The following is a 17,440-nucleotide window of genomic DNA, read 5'->3' as shown; positions in this document are numbered from 1 at the left end:
GAGCACAGAAAGGCCCTGCTTGTTAGGAGTGGGGAGGGCCTTGGACAGGAAGTGTGGCGCACACTCATCCAGCACACCTACTGAGTGCCTGTCGTGTGTCAGATGCCACACTGTGTGCTGGATGCAGCCTGCACGACCTCTCTGAGTGCCCTAAAGGACACAGTCCCGGGGCTGGACAGGTCACACGCCAGACCAACATGACAGCAGGTGGCAACTGGGCCAGCAACAGCAGTGGGTGCTGCATGGAGAGCCTTGAGAGGGGTGATGTCAGATGGAGGGGGCTCTGTACAGGCACAGCCTCCCCCAGGAGGCGGCGCGAGGCTGAAAGCTTGAATCTGGGGGAGTAGGGCTTGGGAGGGCACGAGGAGAATGTTCTGGGCACAGGGTATAAACGCCAAGGTCCTGAGGTGGATCTGGGACTTGGCCATGGTGACCCTGCAGGGCTGACCGGATCAGTGGCAAGGTGGACTGGGGGTATTGTGGACCGCTCACCCTTGCCAGTGTCCCCCTCCTAGACAGCGAGAGAAAGAGAAGCGAAGCAATGGTGCTCTGGGCACCATATCTGCACTGCTCTTACCTCGTGTGCTGTTGCTCCTTGGTGGCCACGTAAAAACTGAAGTCAAACTTCCAGCCCCTCTTGGCATCACAGGCCAAGGCCGTCACCATCCACTTGCGGGAGGGGCTCGCCGCCTGGAGCAGCCCTACTGTAGACATACAAGCGGTCAGCTTCTTGGTGAAGTCACCAAAAGGCGCTCTATACACCTAAGCAGTGGGTTGACAGAGATAAGACACGTGACTCGGGGAGGCTGCCTCGGCCTGCCCGGCCTCAAGGTCTGTCCCCTCCCTCCTCGGCCTATCTTCCACCTTGTCCTAGTTCCCAGAGCTCAGAGGCTTAGATCTGAACTTGAAAGTTGGGCAACCTCCCATCTCTCCCTTTGCTCCCTTCTCTTTCTCTCTCTCTCTCTCTCTCTCTCTCTCTCTCTCTCTCTCTCTCTCTCTCTGAACCTCATTTCTTTCCAGCAGAAATCACTGGGCTAACCTTAACTGTTGATGTGACACAAGCAAAAATCATCTGGGAAGAGAGTCCAAATGGACTGTCTACACTAGGTTAGCCCGTGGGAGATGTCTCAGTTAACTGATGTGGAAGATGCAGCCCACTGCGGGCAGCACCATTCCCTAGGCAGGGGGTCCAGACTGTATGAGGATCGAGACATCGAGCTGAGCACAAACAAGCAAGCGAGCGTGGATACATTTATTTCTCTCTGTTCCTGACTGTGGGTGTGATGGGACTAGCTGTTTGAAGTTCTTGCCGCGATTTTCCCCTAATGATGAACAGTAAGCTAGAATTATAAGCTGGGATAAACCCCCTTCTCCCCCAGGTTGCTTTTCATTGAAGTTATTTTATCACAGCATGAGGGGTGAAACTAGGACACTAGGTGTCTTCTTGGGACAGGTTTGGTGCTTGGATATACAGACAGCCTAGGCAGGATGGCCAAGGCCCTGACCCTGTGGAGTTGGCAGTGGAGAGGAGATGGTGTCAGATTCCAGCTGGGCCAGATTCAGACAAGACCATCATGTGAGAGAGGGTTATCTGAGAAGGGAGGCCAGGAAGGGCTGTGTGTGTGTGTGTGTGTGTGTGTGTGCACACGCGCGCGCGCACGCGATGGAGGACAAATCTGACCAGGTAGGTTCCCCTGTGCCAGTCTTCTGGAGGGGGGAAGGGTTAAAGGAACACGAGGGGACACTGAATCTGCATGTGGCTGTGGGAGGCTGTCTTCTGGCAATCTCTTTGTTATAGGCTGAACTGTGGCTGCCAGTGTGGGACAGTAACTGCATTCCAGCTGTCAGTTGGTACACAGCTCTTGTTCCCTGTATACCCAGCAATGTCTTTTATATCCCCATTTCATAAATGAGGAAACCGAGGCTCAGAGACACTGACTCACCTGCCCAACAACATGCAAGTTACACACGCCAGAGCTAGGACCCTAACCCAGGTCTGTCTGGATGCAGACAGACACACGTCTGACTGCTACAGGCTGCTGCTCCTCATGTGCCCTGAGCAGTCCATCCTCAAGGGCCCTGCTCCCTGCCTACATGGTTAGTGTCCATCAGTATGGCACCAACAGCCCCTCCTCAGTGCCTGACTTCACGACAGCTGAGGCTCACCTGGAAGGATGGCACCTCTCCATCTCCAGGGGACACGGCTTGCCAGGGGGCTGGTAGGCTGGCATTGAGGGAAAACCTGTAGACAGCTGGATGGCCTTTGCTCTTCACTTTGGAGATGTACACAGTGCTCACAGACTCTGAGGACAACCAAGGGATGGAAGAGGAGCGGACAGTGACCCTCGAAGCCTCAGGATGTGGCAGAAGCCCACCTTAGCTCTGCTGGTTAGGGAGCTGAGCACTGATCTGCTGGTCATGGGGGTGGGATGGTGGGAGGTGATGGTCATGAGATAGGATGGTGAAGATGATGGTGGGAGATAACCATGAGATGGGGTGGTTGGTGGTGAGAGGTGAGGGTCCTAGGGTGAGATGGTGGCAGTGACGGTAGGAGGTGATGTCATAGGTGGTATCGATGGTCATGGGACTGGGTGGTGACAGTGATGGCGCAGGTGATGATAACAGGACAGGGTAGCGCCGGTGATGGTAGGAGACGCACAAGTGGAGTCACACCAATGGTGGTGGGAGCCACCAGCAATGAATGGGACAGTGTTGCCATCGATGGGACACAGCGTGAAAGATGGGCTAGGTCTGTTAATGACAATAACGTGGGGTGTCAGGGATAAACATAATTGTCCACTAGGGTTACTTCCCCTTGTATGCTCATTCCAGCACCCCTTCTAATGGAGACCCCAGCAGAGGCGAGTCAAGGCTCCAGACACCCCCTTACTGACTCTCAGGATGGTTTTGGTGACCAGGGCAGGCTCATGGAGGCTGCAGTAGGCAGAAGAAGCCCTGAGTTCTAGTCAGGCGGGCTGCTGAGACAGTGAGTAAAGGGAATTTTCCATACACCCATGAATGGCCAAAGGACACAGGTCATATTCCCATGGGAGCATCAGCTTAGATGTGACCTGCGCTCCGTGTAGAGTCTACGGACCCACCCCGCTCACCCTGCGCAGTGGCCTCAGGCCGGCTGGCCCAGGAAGCCCCGGGACCTCGCTTCTTCTTCTCCAGCGATGTCCTGACACTGTTCTGCAGGCTGTGGGGCTTCTCCTGAAACAGACCTGCCCCATCCCCACATTGAGTCAGGGACATGGAGCCTCTTGGTCTTGCCTGGTAGGCAAGGAGGACACGCCAGGATCTGGGAAGGGCCCAGAGGCTGCAGGGAGTGGATACCAGCGTTTGAAGGAGACTCAGCGGAACCCAGGAAAACCTCAAATGTGTATTTTCATCTGGAGGATGACATGCTGGCCCGTGCCTGCTGTGGCCGCTTTCCCAGTCCTATGAGGCGAGGGTAAGGTGGGGCGATGAATGGCCTGCTTTGTTGCAGCACTACAGAGAAGGGTGTTTGTTTGTTTGCTTGCTTCTTCTTTTAACTGAGAGAAACTTCCTACATTAAAGCAACAGTCCTCACAGCCACCCCGAGGTTGGGCTTAACTTCATTGACAGAGGAGAAAGCTGTGGTTTGGGGGACCAGGGACTGAAGGGGCCGGGAAGTGAGGGGAGTCCAGGAGAGGCTGCCCTCTGTGAAAATCATAGCTGCCTCACCAAAGGTCTCCCTAAAAAGGGGTTCAGAGCAGCGTACAGGTACAGGGGTGAGGTGGCTCCTTCACCGATGCTATGGTGTCTGTCCAGCTGGGGGTGGCAGGAGACAGGCAGGAGGTCCCTGGGAGTGTGCATTGTGAACACACAGACCAGCTCTGAGCCCTAGTGGGGACCTGGGGGCTGAGCTGGGGCTGTCTGTGAGAAGCAAGGCTCTGGTACCTGTCAGAGCTCGGGTCTGCTATCATGCATTCAGCTCCAGCCTCGACCAAGGGGAAGGCTGGGTTAATGGGAGCGACGCCCTAATTAGGTGAAGGCAATTACAGCAGTGGCAGCTGGGCTCCTCTCCTGAGCCGTAGGCACCCTATTCACTCAGCATTCTCTCATTCCCCTTCTACCTGCTCTTTTGACACTTGCCCACCCCTGCTCCACCCCTCCTCTCCCTGCCCCACGCCTTGAGAGCCATCCCTCCCCATCTTGTTCAGCTCGAGACCTGCTGTGTCATCATCCTACAGGTTATCAACTCACTCCGAAAACTGTGACCCTTCAGCTGCTCCACGTCTCTTCTAGAGATGACGCCAGCCTCCTGCCCACCTCCATCTGGTCTCCCAACCCAAATCCCCCCGGAACCCTGCTCCTCCTATCAACGGACTAGTCTCAGCTCCCGCAACCGCTCCCTAAGACTTGGCTCTGCTCTTCCCCATCTCTGCCACTGCTCTCAACCCAGAACCCTCCTTCCTCGCCCCTGCGAACCTCTCCTGACTGACCTCCCCCCTCTCCTTTGGGTCTAACCTATTCCTTTCCTCCCCAATTCTATTAGTTGATGACGCTCATTCTTTAAATACGTGTTTAGACACCTCCTTCGGGCAGCCTTCCAGGGTATTCAGCCCATGAAGGATCCTCCCCTTCTTCCACAAAGGCTCCCATCTGCTACCGGAACAGCTTGTCCCTGGCTCTGTAATGTGGAGCCCCTGAGCCCAGGATGTCTGTCCCTCCTGCTCATTGCATCTCTGCAGTCTCTCCTCTCTCTGGCCAACAGGGGGCTCAGACACCACAGGAGGCAGGGGCAGCCAGTGGGGTCCTCACCTGAGCAGGTGATGCAGGATATGCCCTCGGCACTCAGGTTGTACTTGAGGTCCAGCAGCACCTGAATGTTGGTGTCAGGCCGGAAGAGCAGTGGGGCCCGGCTGGCGGGGCGGAGGCGGCTGGCAAACACCAGGGACAGGATGAGAATGGAGGCGAAGAGCCCTGTGAGGAAGATGCCGTGTGAGATGGTGCCCCAAGAAGGATGTGAGGCTGGCACCCCACCCTGGCAGAACCTCTGTCGGTGTGGAGAGCAGGGAGGTGGGGCGGGGGATAGCCTCACCAGAGGCAGGGAGAGCTATCGTGGTTGTAGAGTTGCTGGGGCCTGGCTGTCAGCTACAAGCCGACACTCCTCCACAAGGGTTAGCTAGTCCCTTAGGCGCCTCCTTCGGGCAGCCTTCCAGGGTTTTCATGCCCATGAAGTGCCCTGACAGTCCTGAAGAGCTGGCACCTCTGTCTGACTTGGGTGGCTCTCATGAGCCGTTGAAGGTGGTGATGGTGCCTGATGAATGCCAAGCATTTGGCAGGCTCCGTGCCAGGCCGAGACCTTTATATGTACTGCCCTCCTTAGAGCTCTTACTAGACCCTTATTCCTTTTTGGTTCTCGGAGGCAGAGCCCAGGCTTGGTACACGTGTCCTACTGCCGAGCTGCGCCCTAGCCCCAGGCGCTATTGCCAACCTCATTTTTAGACCAAGTGTTAGACGGGCTGGCACAGCCGAAGCCACAGCGCAGAGGGCAGAAGTGGGGTTCAAACTCAGCCAGGCTAGTCTACTCCAGGGCCAAGCGGGAGTACTCTGCTCTCCTGCCTGGCACGTGGCAATGCGTGAGCAGTGCGTGCACAGTGGCCGAGGAGGTCCAGGAGCAGCCTACACGGGAAAAGGGGGAGGCAGAGAAGAGGTCCTACCCAGGCCTTCGGTGACTACTTCTCTCCCAGGGCCTGTGGCCTGTTTTTATGAGGAGGTGGGGAGATGGGAGACAGGGGCGGAGGTGGGCTGTGCCTGCCTTCAGGAAGGGAAGGGGTACACTCACCTACAATCACCCAGCGGCTCTTGACAGCTGCCCATAACACCCAGTGGTGCAGCAGCTCTTGCAGCTGGGCGAGGAGCTGGCTCCTGCTGCTCCCATCGGGGACGGGCTGCAGACCCTCACAGGGCACAGAGACTAGCGACACGTCCCCCAGCTCCAGAGACACTGCCAGGCAGAGTGGCAGCCAGTCAAAGCCTGAGCCGCAACCTGCCCCAGCCCACACCTGCACTGGGGGAGCCCGTAATGCTGTGTGAGGGTCTCCACGGGCCTCTGGCCTGGCTCCCTCGGGACCAGCCTATCTCTGAACCTCCCTGTGGTGGCCAGCCCCAGCCGGGCCGGCCAGCTCACCTGGCTCATCCTCGACATTCAGCAAGGGGATGTCATCATCCAGGTAGGGTAGGGGACCCTGGGCAGGGCCGCCCCCAGCCTGCTCTGGAGCTGCAAACAGGTCCCCAGGGAAATGCAAGGAGCTCTTGCGGCCGCACTTCTGGTGGCAGCTATGAAGGGCAGTGGACAGGCATGAGGCTAGGAGTCATGGCACATAGAGAGGATGGGGGCAAGGCCAGGAAATTCCATGGGCCCAGGCAGCACATGGCTGCTCCTGCCTCTCACCAAAGGTACCACTGACTGCAAGAGCCAGTGCTGAGTTCCTTCTGGGGCCCTCTACCCTCAGCTTTGTGTCCTCTGGGGACACAAAGGGTCACAGGAAGTGAGAAAGCTGCCCTTTGATGGCCTAGGTTAGGCCCTGCCTAAAACACCCTATCAGTCCCTGAAGTAAACGGTGGTTTTAAGGGTGTATGTAAGCATGTCCATCTCTTGTTCACACATGACCACAGGCTGCTGCTTGATGCCTGCTCCTCTTCCATGCCCTGCCCTGGACTAGGCTTATAGAAGAACCCCAGAGGGTTTGGAGTGAGGGGGCAGCACGTTGTGGCTGCTTAGGGTGTGAAGGGCGCAGGCCGCTCACCTGCTCTGGCAGGAGCTCTCCAGGGGCGCCATGTAGAGGCTCCAGAGGCCCAGGGCCGCAGGCATGGTGAACAGCACAGCCAGCCAGCAGCATGTCACGATGAGAGACATGAACAAGCCGAAGTCATGCACAGCTGGGATCTGCAGCCAGGAGGCAGGGAGGATAGGACGCTGGTCAGGCTCGGGAGTCTCTACACTACGGCCCGAGAAAACCGGAGAGCTGGCTCTTTCCAGACTGAAATGGGAACAGTTTGGCTGCAGGGCAACAGCACTGGGCCTGGAGGATGCCGGAAGCTGGGAGCTGTGCTGGATACAGCAGCAGAGAAAGCGCCTGCTCCACCGAGGGCAGAGGACCTGGTCTGCCTGCAGCCAGCTGGGAACGGCACCCGGTAGTGGCCCTTACCCAAGACACATCACACAGAACCAGGCTGCGGGTTGATGAAGAGGAAGGGAATGTTGGTACCCGAAAATGGATGCAGGGAGTTGGGGCAGGAGCCTGAGAAACCCCTCAGGGACTTGCCCAGGGCTGTGGCGACTGGAGGAGACCCCCACCAATCAGCAGGCAGACCTGAAGTTTGTGAAACCACTTCACCACCTGCCCCAGAATAATCCACTGAGAACTGAGGCCCATTGCCCAGGGCACAGTCAGAGTGCCTATTCGCGAGCACTAAATGTACTGTGGTAACCGTCCCACCTGTTGGTTTTGGAATGGTGAGTAGCGACAGAAATGGGCTGTGGAGCCACAGGAAGGACCTTGAGGTGAAGGTGCTACGGTCAAGAGGCAGCCGTGTTGGGGTGGATGGGAAGCCAGGACAAGGACCTCGGGCAGGCTTCGAACCTGGGAGAAGACGTTGGCTGCGTAGGCCGCGGCAGTGGTCAGCGAGGTGAAGAAGGTGGCCTTGCCTGCCGTCTGGATGGTGTGGATCATCCGCAGCTGGGGGTCTTCCAGGTGGGTGGCCTGGCGGTAAGTGTTGATGAACACAAAGACATCGTCCACACCTGCAGGAAGGAGGCCCAGCCGGAGGGCGGCTCAGCTCAGGTCCCGCCTCTGTGTGCCCGAGGTCAGGTGCCAGGGGAGCCCGTGGCTCAGCTCTGGCTCAGCTCGAGGCGATCTGACTGGCTCCACCTTGAGGTCAAGTTCCACCCACCAGACTTCTTGACCTCATCCAGCCCCTCCAAGCCCCTCCCACTGTGGCTCCTTGGCCCCATGCGCTGTCTCCAAGCCCCACCCACAAAGTTTCAAGTCCCACCTACCAGATTCCTTGGCCACACCGACAAGAGTTCAAGCCCTACCCATCACGCTTCCAGGCCCTACCCATCCCTCTGACAAAGCTTAAGCATCTAGTTTTCCCACCACCCTTATCATCATCACCCAAAATACTTTCTTTGGGAAAGGGACAGAGTTCTCAAGTGGGAGTCCCCTGCCGGGGCTGGGAAACAACTCACCAATGCCCACGATCACAAAGGCGGCCACACCATTGAGGATGCCCAAGTACTGGATGCCAAAGACCACGTGGTAGAGGAAGAGGGCCACCAGGCAGCTGAGACCGATGCTGGCAATCCCAAAGAAGGACAGGAACACTGGGCAGGGCGAGGAGCAGAACGGGCCATGGGGAGGGCCCTCGAAGAACACAGACTCCCCCATCCTTAATGACCCTGACTCTTTTTTTTTTTTTTTTTTCATTTTTCACATTTTTTTTAATTTTTTAATTTTTTTTATCAGTTACATTTTATTAACTCTGTATCCCAGCCGTGTCCCGATCCCTCATTCCCTCCCAGTCCCTCCCTCCCTCCCTCATCTCTACCGTGCCCCTTTCCAAGTCCACTGATGGGGGGACCTCCTCCCCATTCATCTGATCCTGTTTTATCAGGTATCTTCAGGAAGGACTATTTCTAACAGGAACTCAATGACTGGCTCTTTGGTCTCCCCACCCCCGAAGGGAGGAGCAGTCCTGTTAGGCCACAGAGGAGGGCTTTGCAGCCAGTCCTGAAGATGACCCTGACTCTTAATCACCCTGGGCTCCCTGTCCTGTCCTGTCTGCTCCCAGCCATGTGTAGGGACAATCTGCAGAATCTGAAGCCTTTCATTCCCAGAGAAGGGGCTGGGCAGGAGGCCTGTGTGGCGGATGAAATCACCTGCGGTTAGGCTGCCCTGCCCGTGGGGGCTTCTTCCAGGTCCTAACTAACCTCACACATAAGGAGAGAACTGTGAATGTGTCAGACTGTGTGTCACCTGAGGGGACCAGAAGTTCCACGGTGTGGGACCGATGTCTGGTTCAGCCCTGGATTCCAGTGAGTCAGAACACCAGGCATATATTTAGCACCCAATTAATGTTTGCTGCGTATCCTGGGCCGTTTTCTGTCTCTGCTCTCTTAGGCAAGAGCACATGCCTACTGTATACAAGCAGCAGTTAGAGGCAGCTAGTGCATGTGAGACGGTGACAATGGCGAGGTTGTGGACAAAAGGGCAGCTGACGAGTTATGTAAAGTAGGCTCTTGACTGATCCTAGGCTAGACTTGAAAGTATCCCAGATGCCCCTACCAAAGTTGTCGTGGTGTCTGAGCACCACCGGCCCGGCTCTAACACTGGGTGGGAGGCTCTCCTGGCATCCTTGAACAGGCTCGTGCGTGCTGCAAGGAGAGGAGGTGCTGGCTCACATGGGCCTCTGAGACTCCATACCTGAGCAGGAGGTGAGGATGTAGACCAGGGCGGCGATGCAGCTGCTGCTGATGAAGGCGAGGAGCATGTCATTGTTGAAGGTCCTGCGTACCTCATAGTCAAAGAGATCTGTGCCCCCATAGAGGACCTGGACTTTGCTGGGGAGGGAGGCCGTGGAGAAAGGAAGGACAGGAAGGGGGTTGGAGGTGGCTGTGGACACTTGAGAGCCGTGCCCTTCATCAGTGGCTCTCTACCTCGGCTGCTCATTAAAATCACTTGAGCTTCCGAAACTCCCGATAGCTAGGCCTGATGCCAGCCAAATTAAATCATAATTTCTTGGGTGGAGCTGAATCAAGTGTCCCCCCTCCCCAAGTCTCCCAGGTGATTCGGTGTAGAGCGGAGGTTGAGAACTTCCATTCCAAGCAGACAAAAATCAGCGACAATCAGCCCCTATGTCACCTTCCGGTTCTCAGCTGTCCACAGCAATCTAAAGTCAATCAAAACGGCTCCAGATAATGTCAGCTCACGCCGCTGGGCAGTGTGGGCTCAAGACAGCCTATTTTCTACCAGGAACCCAACCAGGATGAGCAAGCTGTTTCTCTTCCTCTCGTGTGTACCTGGTGTGTGTGCACCTGTTGGTATGTGTGCGTACATGTATGTGCAGCTGCCCCTGCATGTGCGTGGGCGTGGAAGCACAGTGTAATGTAGGGAGTCCTCGATTGAGCTCAGCTTATTCAGTGAGGCCGATGTGCAGCTGAGCCCAGAGCTCTCTGACGCCGCTAGTTTGGCTAACCGGCTCGCTCTGGGACCCCTTCTCCACCTCACAAGCGGGCTGCCACACTCGACAGTTACGTGGGTTCTGGGGATCTGAGCTCTGGTCCTCACCGTCAGGCAACAAATGCTTCAACCACTGGGCAATCCCCCCAGACTGCATTTGAAAATGCATTCATTAAATCATTTATTCATTCATTCACTTGTTTGTTTATATGTTTGAGAGACAGGGTCTCACTATGTACTTAAAGTACTATGTGCACCAGGCTAGACTTGAATTTCACAGAAGTCTGTGTGCCTCTGCCTCATGAATACTGGGATTAAAGGTACACTACCTCACCTGCCATCCCAAACTATTTTTAAAATTTTATTTGTGTGTGTTTCTCTCTCTCCTTGTGTGTGTGTGTGTGTGTATGACAGAGAGAGAGAGACAGAGAGACAGAGAGACAGAGAGAGAGAGAGAGAGAGAGAGAGAGAGAGACTAGGGCTGGTGAGATGGTTGAGTTATTAAAAGTACCTGTACTCCTACAGAGGGCCTGGGTTTGATTCCCAGCACCCATATGCTGGATCACAACCATCCACAGGCCCAGTTACAGGGGATCCAACAACCACTCATGGGGCGCCCCCATATATACATGCAGGTAAAACACGTATGCACAGAAAATAAAAGCCATTAAATTTTAAAATAGGAGAAAACACATATTTCTGGACTCTAGACACCAGAGCACAAAGGATGACGGTCCTCCAAGGTAAGAAATGAAGCAGGCGCTGTGCTTTCCTGGGCTGTCGCCTGGCTGGCGTTGCTGTGCCCAGCACAGCCTCACAGAGCAGTTACTAGGTATTCTAGCAGCTGGAAAATTCCTCAGACTTGATGGAAACTGTGAATCTGTTGATCCAAAGACCAAACAGCTAAAGGGACAGCAATGCACATTGCATCTGAACTGCTCAGACACTCTCGTCAAGAGAAAAACTGACAGAGGAAAACAGACACGTCACATGCTGTGCAACAAAGAGAACAATGATGACAGATTTCTCGTCAGAAAATGATGAAAGTCAGGAAATGGCAGAGCAGAGTCCCCAGACACTCAGTGGGAACTCAAGCCACAATTCTATACCCAGCAAAAACACATTTCAAAAGCAAAGGCAAAATCAAACTCTGTCAGATATCCAAGCCTGAAATTACCTCTGGTACACCGAAACTACTGAAGAAGCTAAGGGGCCCCCTCCGGCAGAAGGAAGGAGGATCTAGCTCAGGATGATGCGCTGTAAATGGAAATGCCATGAGTAGGCTATGCAACATTTTTATTTACTTCTACAGAAGAGAACAGGCCGCTTAAGAATAACACAGCTGTGTGGGGTTCACAACAAAGGAGACTGGGACCCGCCGTGGCGGGGAGGCCACTGCAGCCCAGAAGGCTGTGGTGGTATGACATGGTACCCTCTCCGAGATGTACCGTGACGTTTAGGGGGTACACTACAAATCCTATAGTAGCCACTCAGTTATGGCTAAAAAAAAAATAAGATTAAAGTAAGAGCCTAAGAAATAATTCATCCAGAGTAAATAAATAAAGCGGCCATTCCATCTATTCAGCACTAGGGTTTGAAGTAAAATAGGCAAGAAAAGGAGAAATAAAATGGAAAAGAAGGTGCATTTCTGTCTTCATCAGGGTAACACACGCTTATCTATGTGGAAAATCTAAACCGAATCTAAAAGCAAAGCAACAACAAAAACCCTAAGTTTAACAAGGTTACAGAACACAAAGGAAATTATAAATTTAAATTAAGAGTTGGAGAATAAAATTTTAAATTATACTGTTATAGGAGCATGAAAATAGGAAGTGGTTAGATTAAATGAAAACTGACATTAGACGTATCATGTTCATGGATCCAGAGATGTACTATTTTAAGGTGTTGGTCACATTGAAGATCCCAGTACTTTTCTATCTCATGGCGCCTGGGGTTGAACCGAGGGATCCATACAGGCTGAGCACGTGCTCTGCCACTGAGCAACAACCTCAGCTATTTGTAATTTTTAAAAATAATTTGAGACAGGGTCTTGTTAAATTATCGAGGTGGTCCTTGAACACACCCTGTATTCTCCTGCCGAAGCTTCCCAGATATCTTGGGATTACAGATTTGTGGTCCATGGGCCACACTAACCATTTATCTATTTATTTAAGAATGACCTGATTCTAAAATTCATCTGGAAATCCAAATGATCTAGAAAAAAAAAAAAAAAAAAGACTAACACTGTCAAGACAGACAGGGCAGTGTGTGCCTCTCAGTGGTAGCTGCTTGCCGAATGTGTGCAATGCCTGGGCTCAACCCCCAGCAAGGAAGGAAGCAAGCAAACAAACAAACAAAAACAATCAAAACCCTGGTATGAAGAATGATAACCACGACTGTAGAGTTCTCAAGCACATATCCACGGAACAGAACAGGCATCTCAAAAACAGACACATAGGTAGACGATAAGTTTCTGTCCAAAGCACAAAGGCAATTCAGCGAAGAAAGAAGAGCCCCTCCAACAAATGACTCAAAAACAACCAGATGCCCAAGTAAAAATAATAAACCTCGGTCCATATTTTGCTCCGTGCTCAAAAGCAACCCCCAAATGAATGTCATAGTATGAAATGGAAAAACTCAACCAAAAACGGACACAAGTGGACAGTTGTTACCACAGAACCCCACACTTGGCCAAAGCACAGAGAACAAACATTTGTAGAACACTCGGCCATAAACGGGGCACACCACCAAGGCTCACCCCCAAGGCTCAGGGGAGATGGGGAAAGAGGGGGTGGAAAGACTTAAGATTTCTTTTGATTTTATGTGTATGAGTGTTTTGCCTGTCTGTGTGTGGGGGTATCATGAGTGTGCGGGGCCCGTGGCAGCCAGAGGGCGCGTCAGATCCCCTGGAATTGGAGGTACAGGTGGCTGTGAGCTGGCATGCAGGTCCTCTGCATGAGCAACAAGTGCTCTCCACCGAGGAGCCATCTCTCCAGTGAGGTGAAAAGACTGTACAAGACAAGGGGTGGGGGAAGACCAGAGGGAAACAGCATCTCGGCATGACAGGGCTCCGCACTCACGGACCCACACAGCAGCTGTGTCTTCCTGCACAATCAAGTCACTCAGCACTCCGACTTGCGCCTGTGAGTCCCCGACCCTGGCTATGCGGCCATGGAAGCTGACGGCTTCGGAAGGCGGAGACTCAGCTTTCTTTAAGGGTGCAGCCCCTGGTAGGTCTATACCCGGTGCGGACGGCCCCCTACTCAGGAGTGTGCAGACAGCATAGCCGGGACTCTGTGCTGGAAGACCTGGGAGGAGTGCGGGGAGGACGTGACCAAATACATTATGAACACGTACGAGGTTCTCAAAGAATACAAATGCTATTTGGAAACAGGCGCAAGATCTGTGTCAATGGAATCAGAAGGAACCAGATGGATGTACACAGCATCACCCATTAGAAAAAGGCAAACCAAAGACAGCAGGATTGCTGCTACATGCCCGCTAGAACAGCCACAGTCATTCATTTATTCATTCATTCTTTCTTTATCATTATTATTGTTGTTTTTCTAGACAGGGTTTCTCTGTGTAGTCTTAGCTGTCTTGGAACTCCCTCTGTAGACCAGGCTGGCTCAAACTCAGAGATGCACCTGATACATGATAAAACATGGGTACAATTCCAATTAGCTAGAAGGATGAATGAGTTCCATCAAAAAGAGAATATACTACAAGATACCATGTACACAAAACTCTAGAAAGGACTGTCTACACATGATGGTAGAAACAGAAAGTGGGGGCTGGAGAGATCACTCAGCTCTAGCAGAGGACCTGGGTTCGATTCCCAGCACCCACTTGAGAGCTGCCAGCTATCTGTAACTCTAGTTCCACTGGGTCTGATGCCCTCTTCTGGCCTCTTAGAGCAATGCATGCATGTGCTGCTCTTAAATGCACACAGGCAAATGCTCATATGCATAAAATTCAACAAAACAGAACTAAAACTAAAAAGTGAGTCCAAGGGCCGGGGCTGGCACGCAGTATGAGCTGGTTGTCAGTGGACGTAAGGAAACACACTGGGAATTTGTGATCTTGACAGTGGGTGTGTCAGGGCTGCTCAACTTTAAAATGTAAGTGTAAGTGTATGCAGTTACAGTTGGTCGTGTGCCAATTATACCATAACAATTTTTAAAATTTTTTCTCAACCTCATCTTTAAAAAAATTTTTAATTATCATTATTATTTATTACAGTTTATTCACTTTGTATCCTGGCTGTAGCCCCCCCATCTCCTCCCAGTCCCACCCTCCCTCTCTCTTCCCCACTATGTTCCTCCCCCGGTCCACTGATAGGGGAGGTCTCCTCCCCTACTATCTGACCCTAGCCTATCAGGTCTCATCAGGACTGTCTGGATCCTCTTCCCCTGTGGCCTAGCTAGGCTCTTGCCAGGCGGAGGTGATCAAAGAGCTGGCCACTGACTGAGCCCACTCAACCTCACCTTAACCTCATACATAACAGCCAAGAAGAAAAGAGCTCTGACGATCTTACTTTGATGAATTAGGTAATTTTTCTTTGAGTAAAACAGCGGGAAGTTAAATCAGTCATTTACTGTGTAAAAATTAATTTATATAGCATTTACAGAGTATCTTATGGGAAAGGGTGCTGGCGAGATGGCTCAGGGGTTCAGAGCACTTGCTGCTCCTGGGGAGGACCTGGGTTCAGTTCCCAGCGCTAACATGGTGGCCTGCAACTGCCTGTAATGCCAGCTGCAAGGGATCTGACACCTTCTGGCCGCCATGGGCACCCCACACACCTCATGCACACAAACACCCCACAAATAAAATAATAAGTAAATACATCTTTTTAAAAAATACACATATTAAAGACAGAGGAAAAACACTCCCTTTAAGAGAGCAACAATGAAGAGGCAAGATGGCTCAGTGGATAGGGGCACTTGCTGCCAAGACTGACAATATGAGTTCTGGAACCCATGTAGTGGAAGGAGAGGACGAATTCTTTCAAGTTGTCCTCTTTCAAGTTTCACACACACACAGAGGCACACATATGCCCACACACGTACACACGCACAAAATAAATGAACAAGTGTAATTAAAAAACTTTTAATTAGAAAAAAAAGCAACAGAAAAATTTGCAGCTGACTTCTCTACAGAAAATGGTAGAAGTAATGAGAGAGTGGAGCGGCATTTTTAAAAATAGTGAATAAACACAGCTGCCAATTAGGAATGCCACACAAGTAAAGCAGATTAGAAAAACAAAAGTAAAATAAAGATTTTTTTTTTCCAGGCAAACAAAAGAGAAGCCACCACCAGCAAACCTGCACTCAGAGAATACTAAACGGCCTTCTTCAGACACGAGGAGAGTGGTCCCAGAGGGAAGGACGGAACTGCTCAGTGATGGAGAGCAACAGGAAAGGCAAATACTCAGATGAACAGAATGAGCAGACTCCACAGGACAGACGGGCTGTGGGGTTTAAAATGTATATACAGTTAAAGCGCACGCAACAAAACCACAAGGGGATGAAGAACAGTTAATGCCATCCAAGTGTTCTAGGCCGCTGGAGTTATCAGTGAAGCCATAAAAGTCACGACTTGTGTAATTCCGTGTTGAGTCAAGGTGTTTTCCTCTTGAGTCACCAATAATACAACAATAAAAAGGATTTTGTGAATCCAAAAGAAGACATTAAAATCAAGTCCTCTCCCCATGTAGGCTGTCACTTCCTGTTAGGAAGTGCCACGTGAACAGAAGGGAGACTGGCATTGTTCCTAGGGCAAGGCCTTGAACCCAGCAGCCGAACGTTTCAGCAGAGGCAAATGTGGCTATGTGAAGCAACCTTTGCAGTCAGATCCTCTCAGCTGCCTTTCCTTGAGGTACTTTCATTTATCCATCCATCCATCCATCCATCCATCCATCCATCCAGCCAGCCAGCCAGCCAGCCAGCCAGCCCAGGCATCCATCCACCCACCCATCCACCCATGCATCCATCCATCCACCCACCCACCCACTCATCCCTTAGACCCATCTTTAACAAGTGGTGCCAGGCCCCATGTTGGAGCTAAGCTTACAGAGTGAGCCGGAAACAAGCCCATCTCCAAAACAGATCTTTCTTAAGTGTGTGTGTGTGTGTGTGTGTGTTGTATGTCCATACTATAGTGTGCATGTACAGGTCAGAGATCAACTTGTGGGAGGCAGCTCTCTCCTACCATACTGGTTCGAGGGACCTACCTCAGGTTACCAGGCTTGGTGGCAGGCTCCACTGAGACATCCTGCTGTGTGTGTGCCCAAATATGGACATGCGTACGCTCTGATGCGTGTGTGTACGTGCATATGGAGAACAGAGGTCAGAGATCAGCCTCGAATGTCTTCCTGTTCTTTTCCACCTTGTTTTCTTTAAGATTTATTTTCTTTTCAGTCTCTGTGTATGTGTGCACTTGTGTCTGTGAACATGTTTGCAGGTAACCACAGGGGCTGGAAAAGAGCGGTGGATCTCCTGCAGCTGGAGTTCCTGCGGTTGTGAGCTGCCTGATGAGGGTGCTGGGAACAGAGCTTCAGGTCCCCCGGATGAACACAGCAAGCACTCTTCACCACCAAGCTCTGCCCCGTCTTGTTTTTAGACAACCAGAGTTTATCAACCCAGCTAGGCTGGCCAGCCAGTTGACTCTAGGATCCCGTGACGGAGACCTCTCCAGCATGGGGACTGCCAGTGCGCTTTGCTACACCTGCGTTTTAGGGACTGAACTCAGGTCCTTGTACTTTCATGGCAAGCACTCAACCACTGAGCTGTCACCCCAGTCCCCACTGGCTTAAGCTTTACAGTATACAGAAATCCCACAGAAACACCACAGGTCTGAGAGAGGGCTTGCAAGCCCACGGTTCTAACAATCCTAAGACTGGGATTATACCTGGGCTTTATGTGGTTCTGGGGATCTGAACTTAGAGCTTCACGCCTGCATGGCAAGGCACATTCCTAACCGAGCCGTCTCCCCAGGCCCTAGCCCATTTCTTCTTCTCTTCTTTTAAAAAAATATTTATTTTATTCTGTATGTATGAGTGCTTTGCCTGTGTGTATGTGTCTCCTCTGCATGTGCCACGTGTCTGCAGAAGCCAGAAGAGGGTACAGGATCCTCTGAAACTGAAATCGCCGACAGTTCTGAGCTGCCACGTCACATAGGTGCCAAGAACGGAGAGAAGCGAGTGCTCTTAACTACCAAACCACCTC

The 17,440-nt window shown here is 52.3% G+C and overlaps 1 protein-coding gene across 1 annotated transcript in view; it reads right to left on the bottom strand.

The window, feature by feature from the left end:
* The window catches only part of Disp3 (dispatched RND transporter family member 3), a 47,408-nt gene that overhangs the window by 11,071 nt on the left and 18,897 nt on the right, over positions 1 to 17,440 (bottom strand). The window contains exons 4-13 of the mRNA XM_060379087.1: positions 9,459 to 9,595; positions 8,225 to 8,359; positions 7,617 to 7,777; positions 6,780 to 6,919; positions 6,161 to 6,309; positions 5,816 to 5,977; positions 4,789 to 4,950; positions 3,111 to 3,224; positions 2,167 to 2,303; positions 578 to 762 (exon numbers count right to left, since the gene is read on the bottom strand). Coding sequence (XP_060235070.1) covers positions 578 to 762; positions 2,167 to 2,303; positions 3,111 to 3,224; positions 4,789 to 4,950; positions 5,816 to 5,977; positions 6,161 to 6,309; positions 6,780 to 6,919; positions 7,617 to 7,777; positions 8,225 to 8,359; positions 9,459 to 9,595 — 1,482 coding nt within the window. The remainder of the gene's footprint in view (positions 1 to 577; positions 763 to 2,166; positions 2,304 to 3,110; positions 3,225 to 4,788; positions 4,951 to 5,815; positions 5,978 to 6,160; positions 6,310 to 6,779; positions 6,920 to 7,616; positions 7,778 to 8,224; positions 8,360 to 9,458; positions 9,596 to 17,440) is intronic.

The sequence above is a fragment of the Meriones unguiculatus genome, chromosome 3 (assembly GCF_030254825.1).
Source record: "Meriones unguiculatus strain TT.TT164.6M chromosome 3, Bangor_MerUng_6.1, whole genome shotgun sequence".
Lineage (NCBI taxonomy): Eukaryota > Metazoa > Chordata > Mammalia > Rodentia > Muridae > Meriones > Meriones unguiculatus.
The sequence above is the reverse complement of the archived record's forward strand: the minus strand, read 5'-3'. Positions and strand labels throughout refer to the sequence as shown.